The sequence below is a fragment of the Poecilia latipinna genome, unplaced genomic scaffold, assembly GCF_001443285.1.
Source record: "Poecilia latipinna isolate Pla-1442-1.1 unplaced genomic scaffold, P_latipinna-1.0 Scaffold122, whole genome shotgun sequence".
In the NCBI taxonomy this organism is placed as follows: Eukaryota; Metazoa; Chordata; class Actinopteri; order Cyprinodontiformes; family Poeciliidae; genus Poecilia; species Poecilia latipinna.
This window is the reverse complement of record NW_015112738.1, coordinates 385,044-398,059: the sequence shown is the minus strand read 5'-3', so window position 1 is coordinate 398,059 and position 13,016 is coordinate 385,044. Positions and strand designations below refer to the sequence as shown.

At 38.9% G+C, this 13,016-nt stretch overlaps 1 protein-coding gene across 1 annotated transcript in view; it reads right to left on the bottom strand.

Annotated features, from left to right (window-relative positions):
- Window positions 1-13,016, bottom strand: part of elp3 (elongator acetyltransferase complex subunit 3) — a 30,611-nt gene that overhangs the window by 6,960 nt on the left and 10,635 nt on the right. Inside the window, exons 8-9 of the mRNA XM_015028368.1 lie at window positions 7,722-7,883; window positions 7,494-7,620 (exon numbers count right to left, since the gene is read on the bottom strand). Coding sequence (XP_014883854.1) covers window positions 7,494-7,620; window positions 7,722-7,883 — 289 coding nt within the window. The remainder of the gene's footprint in view (window positions 1-7,493; window positions 7,621-7,721; window positions 7,884-13,016) is intronic.

Here is a 13,016-nt window from a genome sequence, read left to right as displayed (position 1 = left end):
GGCGCTGTTGCATTTTTATGCTACGCCAGAAAACGAAAGCTTTGGAACGGGGTTGAGACGCAAAAGGAAAAGTAAATGAAAAGCCGAAGAACGAAAAGTAAAATACTGAACTCTACTACTCAAGAATGTAATACTTTTTCTGTAATTTACATTTTGGTCACAGTATCTGATAAGACCTGTCATATTCTGTCACTGTCTATATTCCCTGAATAGTCATAATATTAGTGGTCAGATGATACTTTTTATTCTTTTCTCTGCTTTTTATTTATCTTTCCTTTTGCGTTTGTTCCTCCGCCCTCTGAAAACCGTTACGATTTTGGTGTAGGCGTAGCAAAGTGTTAAAAAGCAACAGCGCCTCCTACGGGCACAATAAACGGTGGTCACAGAATATTGTGTAAAGGCCAAAACCGTCCGAGTGAATCGGGTCCAAAAAGACGAGAAACGCTTGGTTGGAAGCAAACAAACAGCTCTCTGGTAATCTCAGCTGCTGTTTACATCATGAAGGCAACATTTACTTCCCATTAAAATCAAATTAGACACTGCTAACAAACAGCAGCTATGATGGGTTTTCTTTTTTTTTTTTTTTTTTAAATACGTGTATGCATTATTTGTTTCTGTCTAATCCTTTTAATATAAGCTGCGGTCTACATGGTGCAGGACGGAGGGGGGGGGGGGCATCTGACGAAAATTAACGGCCCAGATCTTCCTCAATGTCGAGGGAACACATCTCTACTCCATGTCGTCTGCAGCATTTTAAGTGGATTTTGATGCTATTGGTTATGGTTGGCTGGTTTCAAGGAAGGGCTTGTTGAGAGACCTAGAGGAGAAAACGAGGACGTGATACAATATTCTGAAATGTAAATTCAAACATGTGGAAGAGCTAACGTGTTTATCAAGAAGATAAAATTAAGTAGGAGAGTTAAATAAGTGGAAAAAAATTACTGAAACTGTTTAAAAGAAAACAGATGAAAGCAAGAAAACTTGAAGCTTTTGGTGAAGTGGAAAGTTAGATTCAGGGTTGGGACTTTAACAAGCTAATTTGGATTAATTACATTGGTTTTAATGTCTGAATGCAAAAGGTTCCCAGCAGAATCTTTGTATTTTGTGTGTTTCCGGTACACCCGTAAATCCAGTGCACAAGCAACATCCAAATAACAGCAACGGAAGATAAAGTCACTTCTCAAGGTTAATTTTTGCTTCAAAAAACAATCTGATGGGAGGATTGTTGAGTTTAAGTTGTGCTAAAAGAAGTTAGCCTATCAGTGAAGCTTTTCAAGCCTAAAATAGCATCTCAATGCTAAACACATTAGCAACGCTAACGTCCCCAACGCTAATGTCAGCATCAATAGTCCACATTTCTAAAGAAGGATTTGTTCAAAGAAGCTCCATGAATGGTTTGCTGAAACTAGTGGGTAGAAAAGCACACTGCACCAATCTGATGGTTGGATAATGTAAATAACAGATTAAAAACAATAAATATTTTTGTCATTGAGCTATAATTTGTCATATGTCTATTTATTCAATCATTTGGAAGCAGAAAAGGATTTTGAATTGAAAATATTGCTTTTCTTGAGTTCGTACGTAGTTTTAGATTAAAATATGATTAACTACAATTAATGAATTACATTTCAAATTTTAATCAAGTCCCACCACTAATTCTATTACATTATGGCAAAAAAAAAGAAGCAGGCTTTGCATATTCAGTGTGCACATTTCAAGACTGTCTATGCTTAGCCACAACTGACGAAACATTTGTTGTTCTGAGAAGTCTTTTAAATGCAAAGATTTATAGGAGTTACCAGAAAATGTTGCCTGTAAAGAATTCATGGTGATTTCCAGAAGAAAACCATTCATTTAGCTCTGGAATTTGAATAAGTAAACATCTTAATTGTATCACATACCTTGTTCTGAAAAGCAAGGTATCAGTTCCAAATGCTAAAATTTGCTAAAATAAACCATGAAAAAAAGCATCTGTCTGACCAGATGTTATCTTTTCATAACGTCTTCTATCAACCTTCCTTCCATAAGATGTCTGACTACAACAGGTAAGGAAACTATTTCTGATGACGTTACGGAACATCACCTTAAAATAACCAAACTGTCTCTTAAAGTTGCAGAAACAAGAAAATGTAACTTTCTGAACTGCTAATATTTGAACTCAGTGTTTTGACATTGTGTGTGTGTTTAAATTTGTCCTGTGTGTAATGTATCACCTAAATATAGAAATTATTCTAAATCATTATTATTTCCCCTTTCCTCTGCATCATTTTGACATCAGTGGCAAGAACCTGGAAATCTTAGCGCACAGGCTAATTTGGTTCCCCTGACAACCTGTCAGCTACCCCTGTGTCCCCCCTTCCCCATCTTCCTGTGTGTAATGGCGGGGAGCGAAATTTTACGACACGGACTCAAAAATCCCACGTCACTTCGCTTCGGAGCCGTGAATTTCTCCTGATGGCAGACAGCGTGCCTCGGAGGATTAGATATGGCGAAGGGGAGAAAAGTGGGAGTCTCACACACAACTTGTATAATCTAAGTGTCAGTGTGATAAGAAAAGAGAGAGGGGAAGAGCCGCAGAGAGGAAGGCAATGCAATCGGAGGAGGACAAAGGGACGAGAGCAGGGAGATTGATGAAACGGGGTGGAAGGGAAAACTTACGACTGGAAGGGAGGAGGAGAGAGGAGGGGAAAAAAACTCTACAAACAGACAGGAGACAGGAAATACAGAGAGTTAGAGGAGGAAGATAAGTCCAGAGGACGAGTGGTGCAGGAAATGCTGCAGGAGAGGAAAGGAAGAGGGTCAAGAAGACATTAAATCTGCTTCCCTGCAACATGCCGACCCGCAGCTGCCCTTCACATTACTATTACACACACACTGACTGACGCAAGAGGTTCACACAACACACTCACACACACACACACACACACACACACACACACACACACACACACACTTCCAAACACAGGTAATCCAAGAAATATACGAGAAGGCACAAACTTTTACGTAACCTCATTAAGGAAGTGGGCTGGAGACGCTACAATAAGCTGATATGGATCCTGCATGAACAAGTCTGGAATTCACAAACTAATTTGTTTCTTTTTGCTATAGGCTCCTGGTGTTTAAGTCTTCAAATGCATTAGGAGGCAGTGTGGGAGGATTATTGTCCTATAGCATTGAGATGAAAGGATAATATGCACCAGTGTAGGGGATGGAGGGGGTAACGGCAATCAGTCGGCTAATTAGATTGATAAAAATGATTCCAGATTAAGTTAACCGACTGTTCCTTACTAGAGACACTGAAAATGTTTCCCTATACTCTGAAACTTTTATGCAAACTAATGAAATAATTCACATGAGATCAATCTGAATAACATGCCAAACACATAACGACCTGACTAAAGGCTGAGCTACAGACGTGTTTCTACAGGTTCACGTTGAGCATGCGAGTCACGCTAGCGGTGTGGTTTTTATATTTAGCATCGAGGACGCAGATAAATACTTTCCAAGTTGTGTACAGACACATTCTAGCACCCCTAGTGGATTTTTAATGCACAAACAACTAGGGATAATTATTCGGCCATCGTTTTGGCGCCCCCGTTAGCATGGAGCCCCTATGCGTTGCCTATGGTGCATACCCACTTTTTGCACCACTGCTTTGGACATACATTGGTGTAGTCTGGTAAAAACCAGGCACTTGTTCTATGGTTTGCTTCGTACTGAGGGTCTGGACTGTTGGCTACTGAGGAACGCGCAATATTTTAACTATAAACCAAACTTTAGCCCTAGAAATACCACGAGAATTAGTGGTATTCTAGCTCCAATATGGGAGAAAAGAGGGCCCTGATTTTGTTGACCTGCCACTGTAAAAAATATTTTCTCAATGTGTCATCTTTGACATTTCCCTGCTGGAACTGAGCCTGTATGTGAGAACTGAACTTCTAATCCTCAATGCTCAAATAAATTGGTAACAGAGAAGAAAACACTAGTCTGACATCATCCTTGCTTGAATGAAGTATTTTGTATATTTTGTTGCATTAAGTGCAACACATTCAAGGTCTCTATGTTAGTGATGCATTTGTTGATGCTTTCTGTCTATACCATTAAAAGGTCATTCGGAAATTAAAATTAAACTGTATCTTTGCCAGGACAGCAGAGCTAATCCATTACACATCTTTTTCAATAAAACCTTGTCGTTGCTGTCGACAGGCAGATATTTTTGTGGGAAGTTTTGCTTTTTTCCTGCAGCTGGACAGACTACTCAATATCTGGGATCATCAGAGATTTCCTTTGAAATACTGTGAACTTTCTGACCTGCTGCCACCAAAAGCAGAATCAGCAGACAGTAAAAATACTGAACATCTGCAAAGTATACTGCACTAATCTCAGATTTTTAAATCCATTTAAACCCTTTTCACACTGATCTTTTTAAGATCTCCATGAAATGCAGTCTCGTTTTGATGTTAAGCCATTAGACAAATATCAAAAAATAAATAACTAAAAATCATCTGTGTTACTAACATCATTTTTGACCATGGTTGTTCAATAAACAACAGAGATTCAAACACATTGACAAAGTCTGTCACATTTCTAGACTGAAATTGAGTTTTCTTTTAATGTTTCTTAAATTAGTCGTTAATTAAACATGAAAAACTCAACTTTCAAACTTCAGGAGTGTGTTACCTCCTGATTCCTACCAGTTGGAGTCACAACTATTTATATAAAAAAAAATCTGTTTAATTAACATAAAACCTATTCAAATGAGAAAATGACTGACATTTTGAGTCTAAAATCTCACCAGTAACACTTACAAAAAAAAAACAAAAAAAAACAGCAACACTATTTTCCACTCATTCTACTTTTAATTACTTGATTTTATTTGTAAAAACAAACCCCCAAATGAGGCGGAAGCGCCTGCGGCTGGAATGCCAGCCTTCATTTACATCCTACAGTCAGGCGTTCTGGGAGGGAGCCCTGCCTGACTCTGCACATTCACGTCGAAGCCGCCTCTAATCAGAGCAGAGGAAGCCAGCTGCTGGTGAGAGACATCTGACGGGATGCTGCGTCGCATCGCGTCGCAGTTCGGCCTGTGATGCCGCTCTCGCAGCTTTTGGCTCTGCTATTTTCAGATGCCACATGTAGCACTCACTTGTTGCCACACCGCTGTGAGTCGAGTGACGGTGACGCACGCGGATGCCGACGAAAGGAACGAGGTATGATTACGGATGTCACAAACAATAAACTTAATGATATACTTGATGCGGAGCTTTCCTGCTATTTTTTGTAATTTTGTTGTGTGCAAGTTGTGCCAAAAAAAAAGGAGTTAACCTAAAATAGCATCTCAAAGCTAAACATGCTGCTGCAGCATCGCTAATGTCAGCGTCCGTAAAACATGTTTCTAAAGATAACAGATTGAAAACAAGAAATTAATTTGTTGTTGAGCTCATGTGTATATTTTTTTTCAATAATTTAGCAGCAACAACAATTTCTAAATTGAGAATGTTGCACATTTTGTCAATATGTTTATCGATTAAAATTGAGATCAGTTACAGATCCTAAGTGAAATTAAAGCTGCAGTATGTAACTTTTTAAAAATATATATTTTTTTACATATTTGTTAAAACTGCCATTATATTGTGACAGTATGGCATGAGAGATAACCTGTGAAAAATCTATTTCCTCTGCCTTCTTCCAGTGCTTGAAACAATCAATCAGAGGCAGGACTAGAGTTTTAGTGCTGCCAATCACAATCTCATGTGGCTGCTCATCCTCCCTCCCCTTGCTCTGTGCTATGCTGTAGCTAGCGCAGCCTGTTGTGAATGCTCAGTCTGGTTAGCATAGCTACCAATGACAGCACATAAACGGTTTCCTGTAATGACATGCTGTTTCTCCACCGTTGGCACATTTAGCAGTGAATGAATGAGGTTGATTGACAGAGCTAAGACCCTCCTCCTGGTTCTCATTGGTTGTTTTGGTCGGAACATTGCATTACTTTAGTTAGCAATAGTAGTTCAGGGAGCAGGTGGAGGAGATCGATCTTTTCACAGATTATTTGTCTCATAAACTGTCACAACATGGTGACAGCTTTAACAAATATGAAGAAAACTTTTTTTTTATTAAAGTTACATACTGCAGCTTGAATAAAATGCAACTACATAGCATTTTTTTAGAAGTCTGGATTGCTTTATGTATATTTTGCATGTTGCCTATGACTGTTGCTTGCAGGAGAGACATTCAGTAATAGAAAAAATGTAAGCAACCTACGGGTGCCAGTGAGCGTGGGAAATGACAAAGTTGTCAAAAATTATATTTTTACATCAATTTGTTCTCTGGCTAAATAAAAACATGCCTATTTTTTCTTTTACCAGAGGTGGGAGTAACAGTGATCCCAGCAGCGGACAAACAGTCTGTCCTCAGCTTCTCACCGCCACATGTCGTCATATTCATGACCTTTATTTGCTTCAATAGAAAAACACTAGAAAAAAAAAGCTAACTATTCACAATCTTTTTAGAACATATTAGTCATTGCTCGATATACGGTGCATTAGGACCAGTAAGCCAGAGTTCATTAGTGGATTTTAGTCCAACATGCAGTAAAGTATATACTGTCAGACAGTTTAATAGGTCTACTCTCCTTTATGTCCTTGTTTGGGGGTTACTGCCAAAACTGCAAGAACGCCTCCATCATTAAATCTGACTTCTGTAGTTTGAAAGGACATCCAACACATTTATTTATGGAAAAGCAGCCACACTCTGTACAGAATTGCTTAAGAAGTCTCCAGTGGCAGCATGATATTAACCGGGATTGTAAAAACAACTACAACAAAAGAAATTTTGATTTTTTTTGTGTGTGTAATACTGCCACAAAAATACAGCCCTATCCTCCTTTTTCTTTACACATTTCAGTGTTTGGAACTTATCAGCACTGAGGTTTATAAGGATAATTATCTCATTCTCTAACCCTCAGTAATATCTCTTTCTGTTTAATGTTGTCAAATAAAATCTTTTGCTCTAATTGACCATGTTGAATCAAAAACACAAGTTTCACCCACTGTTTTGATTGACAGTTTTGAATTTTAACCGTTAAAGCCAACTCCAGTCAAATCACACTGAATACACCACCTCTCCGTGAAACACAGTAGTGGCAGCTTCATGCTGTGGGGTGTGTATCTTGAAAAAGAGTTAATGGGAAGATGCATGGAGCTAAACATAGCGCCCTCCTAGAAAATCTTTTTTTGGGGCTAAAAAGCCTGGAGCATGGAAACTGCAGCTCTGAGGAGGAGCATTGTCCTCGAAGGCGGCGCTAGGTACATCCAGGCATTTTGCACAGCTGAATGGTTGCCATGGAGATTAAAGGATTTCTCAAACATGCATTAAAGAATCAAAGCAACACTCCAGGTATGTTTTTTGATGAGGGAATAACATTATAACATGAAATAAAGCTCAAAAATGTTGCTGTTACATAAAACTGCCCCTTTAAAATGAATAGTACTTACTATAAACTGCTCCACGTCCCTCTCCATGCCAACATTGGGCAGGTCTGGCATCATGTGTGCAACAACCTTAAACCCAGCATCCTTTGCCAGCTGGAAAGACTCACACACAGCTCGCACTGTGTGGCCTCTGGAAAAAAAATATGGAAAAGGTCAAATGTAGAGACAGGACTAGGATTATTTTATCAAAATAAAAACAAATGTTCTGTTTTCCCTGTCAGACATACTAACCTGTTGGTGTCTCTGGCCACGTCTTCGTAAACACTCTGCACGCCGATTTCCAGCCGGGTGCAGCCGTAACTCAGCATGTCGCTGAGGTGGCGCTTCAGGCAGTAGTCCGGCCGCGTCTCTATGGTGATTCCCACACACTTGGTGTTGCTGCGCTCCGAGTACCTGCAGCGAGAGAGAGGCCGCCACTCGAGTCAACCCGGGTTGGGTTCGGTTCTCCCGCGGTGCGTCTTGGGATTATTTTACTAAATGTCTCTCTTCCTGTAATGACTTTTTAATTTGACCATTTGGTGCCAATGAGAATAAATATTTGAGGGTCGGAAGAGAATGGAGGATATATTGGAGGCATCATTTAGCAACATCAATTTGCGTGCTGTAAATTGAAACGGCTCATCACCCAGATAGTTAACACTAACCTCACATTAAAGACACATTAATGCTAGAAAGATGAAAGACCCAACTTTAAAAGCTACACAGGACATCGTTTCCAGTGTTGTTACTGAGAAACGTTATTAGGTGCGGATATTTTTGACAAATACCGGAAGTCATTAATCAATTTATGGTCGGAAAACCAATAGCATCATCAATGAACCATGATCCCGACAGTTTTCAGAGTCTGCCCTGTAGTCCAAGGCCCCTTCTCTATTGTCTAGTCTCATTCCAGCCAGTTAATGTTTTGCTTGGTTCTAGCAAAGTTTTTCAGCAGTGTGTTCTTCACTCTGCCGGCGCACAAGAGTTACGGTCGATGCTAAAATTATGTCATTTTGCACATAGTGGCCAGTTTCACAGAAATCTCTTAGTGTATTTCTTCACTATGGATTGCCCATTTCAGATGAAGATGTACGCACTCTTCCACCCAAGTGTGGCGCTCTGCAACTGCGCACAATAGATGTTTTTATCTTCAATTGATAAAAGCCTCAAAGTTTAACCACAAAATTATCTATTTCCAGCTCGCAATCTTCTATGGTCTAGTAGCAGATTGAAAATTATGGTTGTGATGTTGTTCGAGGAGCTTGAAAGTACCGCCTTCACTCAGATTGTAAGGTAAATCCAAGGCACAATCAGTCTGTTGCTAATGAGATCACTTGCACTAAAGACCAGGTTGTTACCACTCCTGAGGTAGTTCCAAAAAATTTGAAGGAACTGCGCAGGATTTGCAAACAAAGACGAACATGGGCAGGGCTGACTGAGGAAGAACCAGTTAAAGCCACGCCCTTTTCGACGGGACTCCCAATGGAGTATGAGGCACAAGTTATCTTCTGTCTGGTGCTGGTTCTCTCCAATTGAATTTGGGATTGTCTTGTCCTTGCGTCCCTGCACTCTGTGTTTCCAGTTTTCCCGATGAAAACCTGTGTGTACACACACCATGTCTGAACATAAATCTATTGCTGATGAATAAAAACTGAACCTTTCAGACAATGGGTGGAAACGACAATGAACTGGCTTGTTTTGCTGTCCTTTTTAAATGTAATCTGAAGACCAATGTCTTCTCAGCTTCATTTAGCCTGAATCTGACTGGTGTACCACTTTCAGAGTTACTACACTCACTGATCAAAATCACCAAAACAACAAGAGCTGCGTCATTTCAGCACACGAGCCAGATGTCATTTTCTCCGCTCCAGCTGCTCCAATGACCATTAGCTCCCCTCACACCAGCGCCTATTCCCTCTGATTTTGGATCTACTGGCAGTAAATGTCCATCTTTTACAGTCTGCTGGCTGATTTACTCTAATTACAAGAGTTTATGCTCCACAGAGGATGATCAGATTGTGGGAGATGAATCAATAAAAAGTCTATTATCTCAGGCGATTATCTTCAGGTACTTCACCGCTTCTATCAGATCAAGAGGCAGTGTGCCCGCAGCGCGAGTAAGAGCCGCGGCCGCGCGATTCTTCGATGCACAAACATTGCAATTATCACACACCAGCAGCCGAAAGCAGGAGCGCTTTTCAGCCGAGCCCAGTCTTATCCGAACCTAGCAAGCGCTCTCCACAATTACGGCAATCATAGTGTCTTAACAAAGCGTGACAACAGCGGACTGGGGTGAATTAAGGCACACACCTGTGAGATTGCTCACACACTTGATGATAGACGCAACGAAAGACGCTCACGTAAACCAGGCTTCTTAGTCTTTTTAGGCTTTAGGAAAGGAAACGTCTCCTTTTGACAAACCAGTTAGTAAAAGCCCAGTCACTTCAATTAAACACCATTTGAAAGTTGCAGTCCATCCATACTGAGCAGAAGCGTGTCTGATTTCACTCGAAGTTCTCCCCTGACTCAGCTAGAGAGGAATCGATTGAACTAAAGGACGAGTGGCTTCACTTATCTCCCCCTACTGCGTTATCACTGGCTTCATTCAAGAGATGGACTCCTTTGGGCTCTTCCAGGATCAACCATGGTGCGTTGAATCAAGCAGTGGTGTGATTCAAAGGTATACAGTGTAACTACCAGAAGTTACGTTATAAAGTTATGCGTCCAAACAAAACAAATGATACATTGAGGTCTAACTCATTTTGGTTCTCAAACATCATCATGAACAAATTCTGCCTTTATCGTCTTTACAAAATTGTTTCCTTGCTGGAGTTACCAGATGTAGCCCACCCTTCAGCTGTTAGCCAGACGGCCTGATGTTTGACACCAGAATATGTCGACTCAATTACTGGAAGGTAACGGTGGGCATTTATCATATCGTTTATCATCGTTTATCAAGTGATACACTTCTTATGATAATAACTGAAATATATTGTTCTCGCAATAAATTTTATTTAAGTATTTGTATTTGTGAAGCTATGATTACTGTGCCATTCCATCACTTGAAGTTACAGAAAAAAATAATAAATTCTTTCTTTTATCATTATCCCAATAGTGCTATAAAATATTATGTTAAAACTTTAAGTCCATATCGCCCACCCCTATTGGAAGGTGTCTGGGTCACATGGCTGTAAAAAATAAAAAAATGTTGCAACAATTTTTGGGAGAATATTATACACTGCTCAAAAAAATAAAGGGAACACTCAAATAACACATCTTAGATCTGAATGAATGAAATATTCTCATTGAATACTTTGTTCTGTACAAAGTTGAATGTGCTGACAACAAAATCACACAAAAATCATCAATGGAAATCAAATTTATTAACCAATGGAGGCCTGGATTTGGAGCCACACACAAAATTAAAGTGAAATGTTCCCTTTATTTTTTTGAGCAGTATATTTTGTAAACAGTATTGTCATTGCAATTTTAAGCAACATTTTCTTCCGATGTTGTGGGCTCCTAACACACATTGTACCCTCTATTTTTTCTGTTTGCCATCATCATCATGTCTGAGTCTTTTTCACTAAAACTATCTACAGTTACATCTGAACAAGTTTGAAAATCTGGAATAAGTTCAAGAGTTTTGTTTCAGAAAGCGAAAAATGTTAAGTAGGGATGCACGATATATCGGCATCAACATCAATATCGGTTAGTGCTTTGTTGATGTATTGGTATCGGTCCAATAAGTGAAACTAGGGTGGTAAATATTAGTTAGCAGCCAGAACAGCAATGATCCTGCATCAATATTGGCCTGAATTTTTAAACTGGGACATCCCTAATTTCAATCCTTGTCATTTTGATAATAATGGCTTGCAGAAAATGAAAAGCCAAAAAAGAAGCTTCTGTTTCCCCCCACCCCCCAAATTCTCTAAGTTAAAGCATTGCACGCTTTAACTAAGGGATGAATAGATGAGAAAAGCTACTACTTTGAAGATTGGTATTCATATTCAATTTTTTTCCACTTGTACACATTTTCTCTCTTTGTAAATCAAGATAATGCATTTGTGCACAGATGTCTAAAATCATTGCTGATTTCTTTCATTCTTGATATTGTGTACCAGCAGAACACATTATTACATTCAAATTACATTCAAGTTATTTTCTATATCTTTTTGCCTCAAAGTTAAGCTGTAACACCCAACAAGACACGGTGCTTCTACGTTGTAGAGAATAATGTATAGTAAAACAGCACCCTCTAGTGGCCAAGTTGTTACATACAGACACTCTTCATAAACTGTCAAGAAAATATTGACTGAGTAATTCCTCCTAAACTTAAAGTAGAAAAGAAAGAACTCTAAAAGGAGAATTTAAGGCACCCCTGTATTTTGCTTTAGATATCTATGCAGATTATTATCACATATTTTAAAAAGCTGTATTTGTAAGCATAAGATGAGAGACAAATGTACACGGTACGGAACATTTGTGTTCTATGTAGAACTACATGCTGCCATAAAGCTAATGGGTGGCTAATAAGTGTAAGCAGATCTATCTCAATTGGATTTTTGTGAAACAGTTGTGCACATCCTCAGATATTAACAAAACATATGTACAAAGAGGCTGATTTTTTTAGTAATGCTAAACTCTAATTGCTAATATAACATGCTAAAGGGAGCTTACAATGTCCACTATGTGATAACTTTGTTCTAAATTAGAACAACCTTGTTTTACAGTTATTCCTCCTCAGAAGAAAAAACACCCCACATTGTTTTATGCTACTCATATATAACTTGTATTAAAGACCTTTAAAAGAACAGTACTATTCATTTTCTAGAAGCATAGTGCCATTTTATAGCACAATCAACTATCTGTATTGTATATATCAAATATGACTTAAAGGAAATTTTACTTTGTAATTTAAATGTCATGAAATTGGGCCTCTGTCTCTTTAAGAAATTACTGCTCTTTCTGAAACTCTACCTTCAAGAAGTCATCACAGCATGGTTTCTCTATTAACCCTTTCACAATGTTTTTACCAGTGTTGCACTGAGAAGTAGCTCCTATAATGAGCTCAGCAGATGCTCAGTTCCACTAGGTCAGTGGTTCTTAACCTTTTTTGAGGTACCAAACCCACCAGTTTCATATGCGCATTCACTGAACCCTTCTGTAGTGATAAATAAAATATGCCCCCCCCCCCAAAAAAAAAATTCAAGACATAGGGGTGACTTTTAAGTGATCATGTCTTTTAAGAAGACTTGATCACTAAGTCTTCTTAAAAGGTAGAGTCTCTGAGAACAGTTCTTCAAAATATAGTCAGTGTTTTCAGCAAAGCCGAGCTGACTGTCCAGGAACGACCCAAGGTATTTAAAATTTGCCACAGTTTCAACAGGTTGGCCATCGAGAGAAACTGGAACCACTTTAAGGTCTTATTTAGATCATTTAATTATCTCTGCATTCTTAAGAGAATGAAAATTTAATAATAAATAATAAAGACTTTGCGGTATTCTGATTTAGTAATGCAATTATATTACATTACCACCACTAGAG